The sequence below is a fragment of the Podarcis melisellensis genome, assembly GCF_964234715.1.
Source record: "Podarcis melisellensis genome assembly, chromosome: 2".
Taxonomy (NCBI): domain Eukaryota; kingdom Metazoa; phylum Chordata; class Lepidosauria; order Squamata; family Lacertidae; genus Podarcis; species Podarcis melisellensis.
Genome location: NC_138529.1, coordinates 8,349,695 through 8,360,266, shown reverse-complemented (window position 1 = coordinate 8,360,266; position 10,572 = coordinate 8,349,695). Strand labels below are relative to the sequence as shown.

General features: G+C 43.3%; 1 protein-coding gene across 1 annotated transcript in view; it reads left to right on the top strand.

Annotated features, from left to right (window-relative positions):
• Positions 1-356: 356 nt before the first annotated feature.
• FAIM2 (Fas apoptotic inhibitory molecule 2) overlaps positions 357-10,572 on the top strand; it is a 37,476-nt gene continuing 27,260 nt past the window's right edge. The window contains exons 1-2 of the mRNA XM_081898940.1: positions 357-752; positions 4,875-5,064. Of these exons, the coding sequence (XP_081755066.1) occupies positions 738-752; positions 4,875-5,064 (205 nt within the window). The 5' untranslated portion in view covers positions 357-737. The remainder of the gene's footprint in view (positions 753-4,874; positions 5,065-10,572) is intronic.

Here is a 10,572-nt window from a genome sequence, read left to right as displayed (position 1 = left end):
TTTTAAAATTCTTTATTTTTAAAAGGTATTGTATTTTATCATTGCAAATCTCTTTGGGGTGTCTTTGGAAGCATGGAGTGATATATGCATACCTGATAAACTATCTAGCTGACTATGTGAAAATCAGAGTGGAAGCAAGGGCGTCTTTCCCTTCTGATGTGCAACACTGTGGTTCCCCAAGCTGCTCTGCTGCTAATCGCTCCCTGGGCTGCTGTTAGTAACGCAGCAAAGTGGTGCATTTAAGTCTTAGAAGAGCATCCTCTCCTCTGCATCACCTTCTCTCTTTCACCTCCCCTTTTGTTTGTTCACTCTGCGATTCTGGTCCTCCGCCGTTAAGCTGCATTCTGGCGTTTGCTGGGTTTGTCTCCCTCTGTGTGTGACACTGCATCACACTCTGAAAGAGGCTACGTCAAAAGCTTGCACGGTCCTTCCTCAGCACCCCCACCTTTCTTTCCTGCATCTGCTTTCCTCAACATATCCCCCCCTGTTCAGCAGCTCGGGAATGGTAGATTCCCACCTCCACCACCAGAAGGGAGATGAGATCTAGATGTTGCTGGAATGTAAGAGCATCACCAGACCAGGCTGCAGAGGTTGAAGCGACACACCAGGGAAAGAGCCAGCAAATAATACGTAGCCAGTCAGCTGCTGAGCAGAGGGGAGAAAAATAGCTCTCCTCGCTCTCGCTTCCTGCGAAGTGCCATTCTCTCAAGCAGAGGAGCATCAGTCCATAGGAAAACATGACGCAGGGAAAGGTAGGTGGGGAGCAGAGCCAAAAAGCCTTGCTTATTTCTAATAATCAGGCTGGCTTGTAGATGCTTGGCAGAATTAAGTGCGGTGTAAGGACGAATGCAATTGTGGTGCTGAATTAATGCAACCTCACCATCTTTGTGTGTTTGTGTACGAGAGCAAATCATCCATCTGCTTGTTCTTTGCACCAAATCCCTGTTGCGAAAGAGAGAAAAAGGGGGGGGGATGTGGGAAGAGGTTTATTGCATGTCACCGCAGGGCTAGTGACAGGATTGCTGTCAGTCACCTCCACTTATCCCCTATCATCTCCCCTGGGATTTGTGTTCCTGCCAGCCCTTAAAAAGTGCTCTTGAACCCTTGCAAGAATAAGAAATCCTGTTCTTACTCATTGCAGGAGGTTGAATTGAAGGAGATTAAATTTCATCCATCACACCCTCCTGGCCCTGGCCTCCCCAACCCGCCCCTGTAAGAAATCAGTTGCCATGTAAAAGCAGCATCAGAGGGGCTTTAAATGCATGCTTTAGTTTTTTGCCTCCTGTCGGTGTTAGAACCCTGGACTTATGGCTGTGATGTAAGCAACAAATCTATGGCGGTTCAATTTTGGATGCTGCTGCAATCGCTTATGTCGTGTGTTCCATAATTCTGGGTCTCACCTGTGCGCAAAGGAAGTTATGTAATAGGGATGAGTTATCCCAAATTCCCCCCCTGCTTGTGGAACTGGAATGTGGCCAGCAGGGTGTTGATGTCATGCAATGAGAGTCTACTCCCATGCCTATACTAGAGGATACGTATGAAATGCTAAATTTCTTGCACGAAGCTGGACCTAAGAAATCTCCTTTGCAAAGGTCCCCCCCTTCTCTTCTGCCCCCCTCACCTTCTAGGCACTCGCTCCCTTTGAATTAGGTCACCTCAATCCAGATGGCACCACACTGACGCAACTCCTGGACAACTCCACACACCTCTGATTCATTTTGGCACTGCTGCTGATTGGCTCAGATTGTTCAGCTGCCATGTGTTGAGTTGTTATAATTATAGAAAGCTTTTGTGGGGTGGCTGCACTGCAAGGTGGCTCTTGCTGCTGTGAAACAGCCAGGGGGTTTCAGTAGCATTGTTTTTATGGAGATGTGCTGTTGATTGTACAGGGTTGGAGTTGGGGACGCCAAATTGAGTGTCCGGCTGCACTAGGACCTAAATCCTTCTGAGGTCAATAGGGCTTATTTTGAATCTGTTATTCAAGATAGTGGTGTCAAGTGATGCTGGATCACAGAGTGCGTTGCTTCTGCTGTTTTAAGTATTTTTAACTGCTGTGAGACATTAGGGAGGACATGTGTTTTTTGTTCAAGCCACAGAAGCAGAAGCATAATTTGAAATGCTATGGGAGCAGCAGGCTGGATTATCCTGCAGTCTACAGGAGGGGTGGGGAAGCTTAGGCCTACCAGATGCTGCTGAACTACAACTCCATCAGACCCAGCCAACGTGGCCAATGGAAAGGGATGATGGGAGCTGCAGTTTGGCAACATCTGGAGGGCCACAGGTTCCCCACCTCTGGTCTACAGATTGAACCTCCTAGATGGCAAGGCTGAGCTTACAGTCTCACAAAAAGCCAGTGGACCAGTCTAGGGGCAAGGGTAGGCAAACTAAGGCTCGGGGGCCGGATCCAGCCCAATAGTCTCTAAATCCGGCCCGTGCACCATCCGGGAATCAGCATGTTTTTACATGAGTAGAATGTGTCCTTTTATTTAAAATGCACCTCTGGGTTATTTGTGGGGAAGGTTGTTGCTGTTGTTTAGTCGTTTAGTCGTGTCCAACTCTTCGTGACCCCATGGACCAGAGCACGCCAGGCCCTCCTGTCTTCCACTGCCTCCCACAGTTTGGTCAAACTCATGCTGGTAGCTTCGGGAACACTATCCAACCATCTCGTCCTCTGTTGTCCCCTTCTCCTTGTGCCCTCCATCTTTCCCAACATCAGGGTCTTTTCCAGGGAGTCTTATCTTCTCATGAGGTGGCCAAAGTATTGGAGCCTCAGCTTCAGGATCTGTCTTTCCAGTGAGCACGCAGGGCTGATTTCCTTAAGAATGGATAGGTGTGATCTTCTTGCAGTCCATGGGACTCTCAAGAGTCTCCTCCAGCACTATAATTCAAAAGCATCAATTCTTCGGCAATCAGCCTTCTTTATGGTCCAGCTTTCACTTCCATACATCACTACTGGGAAAACCATAGCTTTAACTATATGGACCTTTGTTGGCAAGGTGATGTCTATACTTTTTAAGATGCTATCTAGGTTTGTCATTGCTTTTCTCTCAAGAAGCAGGCGTCTTTTAATTTTGTGGCTGCTGTCACCATCTGCAGTGATCATGGAGCCCAAGAAAGTAAAATTTGTGGGGCATAGGAATTCATTAATTCCCCCCCCCCAAATATAGTCTGGCCCCCCACAAGGTCTGAGGGACAGGGGACCGGCCCTCTGCTGAAAAAGTTTGCTGACCCCTGGTCTAGGGAAATGGACACATCTACAAAACAAAATGGAATACAACAACTGTGGGGAACCCACAGAGGCCTTTGAGATGTCATTGGACTACAACTTCCATCAGCCACAACCAGGGATGGTGGGAGTTGTTGTCCAGCAACATCTGGAGGATGTTGATATACTCACTTGATATACATGAGGAAACAATGGCTTTCATGAAAAACGTAATGAGGAGCCTTTTGCTATAACCCTACTAGTTCCTCTCTTGCTTCTTTAAAAGCACCACAAACTTGAGCTTCTGGGTCAGGGACTGGCTGGATGAAGAAGAGTGGTGGGAGGCTCCAGAAGAACTCCCACGGGAAACCGCAGAGGAGGAAGGCTGTGAACCAGGGGACTTGTGGTGGGACATGGAAGATGGGTCAGAGGAAGGAGGAGGGTGGGGTGATGAAGAAGCAACAGGCTTGAGGGCGAGAGAGGAGCCACAGGTAGAAAGCCATTCAAGGGCAGGGCAGGAAGCAGAGGGAAGAAATTCAGGTTCAGGACCTGAAGCAGAGGAGGAAGGGGACAGGAGCTATGGCAGCTTCACGGGAACTGACAGGTCCCACTGTATTAATCTCTCCTCCCACACTTGTCTCCAAGGACACACAGAGCTTTGCATGTAGCCAAACAAAGAGCACACAGAGAACAAGAGGTTAAGGTTGTTTGGAAGACATACAGCTAATGAAGAGATTTGGGCTTGCCAATCAGAAGGTTGGCGGTTCGAATCCCCGCGATGGAGTGAGCTTCCATTGCTTGGTCCCTGCTCCTGCCAACCTAGCAGTTCGTAAGCACAAAGTGCAAGTAGATAAATAGGTACCACTCTGGCGGGAAGGTAAACGGCATTTCTGTGCACTGCTCTGGTTCGCCAGAAGCAGCTTAGTCATGATGGCCACATGACCCGGAAGCTGTCTGTGGACAAATGCCGGCTCCCTCAGCCTATAGAGCGAGATGAGCGCACAACCCCAGAGTCGGTCACAACTGGACCTAATGGTCAGGGGTCCCTTTACCTTTACCTTAGGAGGTGCAGACAGGCAGTCTTGGCCACTGTGCTCCTGGAGGCAAGCTGTGCCCTGTGGTGCTCTCTGGATGTACTGTATGCTGTTTATCCTAATAAAAAGCTAACTTTACTTCAAGTCTCTGAATCTCCGTGCTGACCTGCATATGAACCACCTCTGGCATTAAGGTTCCCTCTTACGACTGTTGGCTAACATGCCATCATTGACAAGAGGTCTTAGGAAAAAATCATTGTCCAAGACCTTACTTGGTGTATATGAGAAATGAGCATGTCCTAAATCTGGGCAGTAGTCAATTTAGTTTACTCAAGGTGGAAAGACTCAGCATTTAGTTCAACCAAGGTTCACCACAGATCCATTGCCATTCTTACTGGACATGGGAAAGCTGAGAAGGTCAGACCATTCTCTGTATATATGCCCCACCTCTTCTAGGCTAAGAGGGCTGCTGAAGCTCCCTTGTCCACGTGTCCCCTTAAAAAAATACTGAAACTGGAACTTTGTTTTGGTTGCCTCCTCTTTGTCCCATAAAAAACACATGAGGGTTTTTTATTTATTTTCTTAAAAATAAAAACAAAAAAAATTAATGTTCAATTTCCTATTTTGCTCTGCAGCTCTCCGTGAATAACAAGCCTGCAAACTCTGAAGGGCAGCAGGCGGATGCAGACAAAAAGGACAACACAAACGTCCCATCGGCTCCTCCAACCTACGAAGAGGCGACTTCAGCAGAAGGATTGAAATCAGGGGCATTCCCTCCACCTCTGAACGTTCCTCTCCATCCAGCTTGGGCGTATGTGGATCCCAGTGAGTTTCCGCTTTCTCTTAGAATACAGCCCTATGAATTTAATCAGACTTACTTTTGAGTAGATACACATAGTCTTGCACTGCTATTGACGTCTTACCCTGCATGAGTATTTGAGTATTTGTGGTGTCATTATGAGGTTATATGCAATTATTTATTTATTAAAATATTCATATCTATCTATCTATCATCTATCTATCATCTATCTATCTATCTATCTATCTATCTATCTATCTATCTATCTATCATCTATCTATCTATCATCTATCTATCATCTATCTATCTATCTATCATCTATCATCTATCTATCTATCTATCTATCTATCTATCTATCTATGCAGGTTTTGGTGTCCTCGGGTGTCTTCCCGTGTAAAAGTTGGGGTGTCTAGGCGACGTTTCGACGAGGTCTCACTCGTCATCTTCAGGCTGGTGCTTTCGGCTTCTTGTTACTGGAACAAGCCGAAAGCACCAGCCTGAAGATGACGAGTGAGACCTCGTCGAAACGTCGCCTAGACACCCCAACTTTTACACGGGAAGACACCCGAGGACACCAAAACCTGCATTCCTGTACCCGTGAAAATCTACGAAAGCAACTATCTATCTATCTATCTATCTATCTATCTATCTATCTATCTATATCTATCTATCTATCATCTATCTATCTATCATCTATCTATCATCTATCTATCTATATCTATCTATCATCTATCATCTATCATCTATCTATCTATCTATCTATCTATCTATCTATCTATCTATCTATCTATCATCTATCATCTATCTATATCTATCTATCTATCTATCTATCTATCTATCTATCTATCTATCTATCATCTATCTATCTATCATCTATCATCTATCATCTATCTATCTATCATCTATCTATCTATCTATCTATCTATCATCTATCTATCTATCTATCTATCTATCTATCTATCTATCTATCATCTATCTATCTATCATCTATCTATCTATCATCTATCTATCTATCATCTATCTATCATCTATCTATCTATCTATCATCTATCATCTATCATCTATCTATCATCTATCTATCATCTATCTATCTATCATCTATCTATCTATCTATCTATCTATCTATCTATCTATCTATCTATCATCTATCTATCTATCATCTATCTATCTATCTATCTATCTATCTATCTATCTATCATCTATCTATCTATCTATCTATCTATCTATCTATCTATCTATCTATCATCTATCTATCTATCACCTATCTATATTTAATTAAAATGTCTGCATTAATTCATAGCTTTGTGGATAAGTTGGGAACTCCTCCACTGCTACCTTTGTGGAAACTCTATAAATTATGTACTAGTTGTTAAGAGAACTGGGAGATTTGATTTCTCACAGCTCCGTATAAACTTGCCATTCTCTCTTGTTTCCCTGACTGAGGAGTCAAGAAGGGACAGTTTAATATCTTGTTGATATTTTGCTCTATGTTTGCTGGATTTTCTAAATTCTACAGACATTCTCCTTTGCTCAGTTAACATATATGTTCTTTTTATTGCATCATCTATCTCATAAATGTGTATTTATATGGAAAATGTTCATGGTCATGTGCTTGCTGAAACATTACACTCAAACCAATTTAGGTTTTAAATGTTTTAAATGTTTACAGTGAACATGACTTTGTGTTTGAAAGCTTGAAATGCTCATTGTGTGAATGTATTCCTGCAATGAAAATAAAAATAATGTCCAGTTTTAAAATTCCCTGCACAGTACAAAGGGAACTGAGTAGTATCTAGGAAAGTACAACAAGCTATAAACAAAACTTGGTGGTGGTAGTGGGGGAGAAAAGTACATTTAAATTAAATTTTGGTTTGAAAATAAAGATTTAGGGGATGGATTGTAAGTAAAAATGAGCAGTCAAATCCAGATGGTTTTCCCAGTTTGACAAAGGGACTCTGACTAACTGTAGAGCACAGATAAAATCCACAGGTAACAAGAGATCATTTCTTTCCATGTGAAAAAGCAAGAATGAGTGATTCATTCCACTGGTTTTTGAAATTCACAATAGGAAACAGATTAAGGTCGAAATCCTAACCCCCACTTACCTGGGAGTACGCCTCATTGAAGTTTTGGGATTTACTTCTGAGTAGAACAAACACTTCAGAAATTTAAAAAGCAGAGAGGCATCTATTGGGACACTGGCAATTCTACATCAGTGATATGTAAATAATGTATATTGCAAAACAATTTATGTATCATGTGAGCATGTTTTAAAAATATTTTCAGTTTCATTAGCTAAGATGAAAAGCATTTATAGCAGGTTTCCTCAACCTTGGCCCTCCAGATGTTTTCCCTACAACTCCCATAATCCCTTGCTAGCAGGACCAGTGGTCAGGGATGATGGGAATTGTAGTCTCAAAACATTTGGAGGGCCAAGGTTGAGGAAGCCTGATTAATAGCAAGAGTCCGTACTGCAATAGGGCTTGAATGGGTGGACAGAAGAAAATCTGTTTGATAGTCCATTTTCAATGGATTCCTTGGACATCCCTAACCATGCCCCAGGAAATCCTCAGTGAGGAACCAAAGGCCCCAGAGGGATGGGTGAGTTCATCTGCCACCTGAAGGTTCCAGTCCTGTGCCATCACAATGATGTCACCAAGGAGGGGCAAGCAGCCTTTCAGAATGGTTACTCTCTCATTGATCTTCACATCTGCTTCTGGGTGCTGGAGCCTTCAGAGGACAATGGACATGTTTTTGCTACGTAAAAGCAGCAATAAGAAGAATACGCTAGAGAAATACAGTAAATGCGAATTTTCAGCTACTTAATTTATAGCTTAGATCTTAATGTTCCAATGGGTGTTGGGAGTTGAATACAAGGTCCAACTGAGTGACTATGAAAAGGTCTCAGTGAACGTTGGCTTTGGTTCAGGCGCTTATTCATTCATTGATTCATTCCCCTCCCATCACCCTAAGGTCCCAGGCTGGGTTACGTAACACAACAGTAAAGCACAATATTAAAATCAGTTTTAAACAATTTACAGTCACAAAAATATACACCTTAAGTGTCCCCCGGGGCGGCAGTGTCATTTGATTGTTCTTAATATGAATGCCCTGATTCCACAGGAGTTTGCTGCATAAAGCTTGCAACACAGTGGTGGAATCTAGTTACCAGCAAACCTGGGTTTAGGGTTGAATAGCGGGTGATAATTCAGAAAAGCAAAGGTATATTATTCACCTTTATCACATGTCTCATAATCTGGGCTCCCCCTCTCAAAGCACTCATTCTGGGTGACCAGCATTTAAACCACTCCAACGATTCCAATATACACAGAGCTGGAACAAGGCATTTGGGTACTGAGGGCAAGCAACCAAATAGCAATCTCAATGGCTGTAAAATGATGTAGAACCATCATAATGTTAATAATCCGGATAATCCGAATGTTGCTGTCATTTTTGGTATCCCCAAATCAGGTGACTAAGATGGGTTGCCTCACTCTGCCTAATGCCAGGGGTGGCTTTGAGTAGCATTGTGATTAATGAATATTTTGTTTTGCTGCGGTGGGTTAGAAATCTAATGGACATTATTCTTTTTTATTTGACATGTTCTAATCTTCTTCCTGAACTATTGCAAGAGGCCAAGAGGCCTAGTTTCAATATTCCCCCAAATTGATTCTGACCGAAATGAACCCAATTTTGTGGCTTGATTAACCGTCACCAAAGTATCCTATCGTTTTTTGAAGTCCCTTAGAGTTAGGAATGTGCGGCAACTCTAGGAAGGGGGTATTAATGGGAGGGGATTCTGTATGATACTTCCTCAAAAACTGCATCTCTTGAACCTCTGTGACGTCGGTGAAACATCCTTAGAGAGAGACTGCCCACAAGCTTGAAAGGGTGGTTTAGAATTAATAAGTCCCTAAGCTCCTTATCTGCAGCTCCCTTAAGACACTTAAACCTTGTTCATCTTTGCTTTCAGCCTGCTGCTTCACAACAGTTAAGTGCATCTGGAAATGAAGTTTGGGCTTAGTAACAAAGAGCAGCAAGTTGCAATAGCCTATATAAATTCACAGAGGGATTGCATCATGGGTTGTTGACCACTGAAAGCCTGTGCAATTAAATTTTTACAATTTTACATGCTTGACAATCCAGGCTCCCTCTCTCAAAAATCTGGCATCTTTTATGGAAGAGAAGGGACCAAATGTCCAGTTTCCTCCCTGCCAAAAGTAGGAGGCCCAGACACACCCTCCCCTACCTACTTTTTGCAAGTCAACTTATGTTGTGCAGAGCAGATCATAATGTACTACAAGCATAAAGGCAACCTACACGTGAAATAAAACCATGTGGTCAATAGTTTCTAGGTCACTACCACTTTAGACTGTAGGTGGTTGAGGACTGCATGTTTGAAGGTTCCTTGCAATTTAAGAGTCCCGATAGAAATTCTGGACCAAATGATTCATATGGAAAGCTTGGTCTAGACAGCAAGTGAACCACAGAAAGATGTAGCTCCAGGTAACAGCACCATGCCGGCAAAACTACAAGGTAGCGTAGAGCAGGGCTGAGCAAAAAGTAGATTGCAAACTACTGGCATGGCAACAGTACACAAGATGTATGGTATAATACTACTGCTGGTATTATTTATGGATGGCTTGCAGTAGGTGGGCAAGAGTTTCCTACTCCCTTAGGGGGCTCAGAGGAAATGGTGTGGCGGTGGGGAACTACAGCGGCCTCACTCTGCCTAATATCATTTGCATTGTCTGCTGATCCATTTCTAAGTCCAGTTCAAAGTTCTGTTGGTGATGGTGAATGCCTTAAGGGGGCTGGATATCGTAAGGGCTGCTGCTTCTGTTACGACTCCACCTGACTCCTAAGCTGTCCAGCACTTTATCTTGCACCTCTGGCTGAGAGGTGTTACCTTTGGATAATACCAGCTTGTGGGAATCCATGGCTTAAGACTATCCATTTACCTTCCTCTCTATCTGCCAGTTACTATTACAGTACTTTATAAAAACCAGAGTCAAAACTATTTATTGATTTGGTTTTGCTGTTACTCTTGCTGACAAATATACCCACAGCGTAACTGGCTGTGTTTAAATTATTTGTGTATAAATTCTTTATACATCAAATAAACATAACTCTTTTCACATTATCTAATTGAGTAGAAGCAATTAAGGACCAACATTTAGAACAGGAAATACAAATAGATCAGTTCTTATATACGTAATGTCCAAATAGAAGCTTTTGTGTTCCACGTACAGTGGTACCTCGGGTTACATACACTTCAGGTTACAGATGCTTCAGGTTACAGACTCCGTTAACCCAGAAATAGTACCTCAGGTTAAGAACTTTGCTTCAGGATGAGAACAGAAATTGTGCTCCGGCGGCGCGGTGGCAGTGAGAGGCCCCATTAGCTAAAGTGGTGCTTCAGGTTAAGAACTTTGCTTCAGGATGAGACCAGAAATTGTGCTCCGGCAGCGCGGTGGCAGTGGGAGGCCCCATTAGCTAAAGTGGTGCTTCAGGTTAAGAACAGTTTCAGGTTA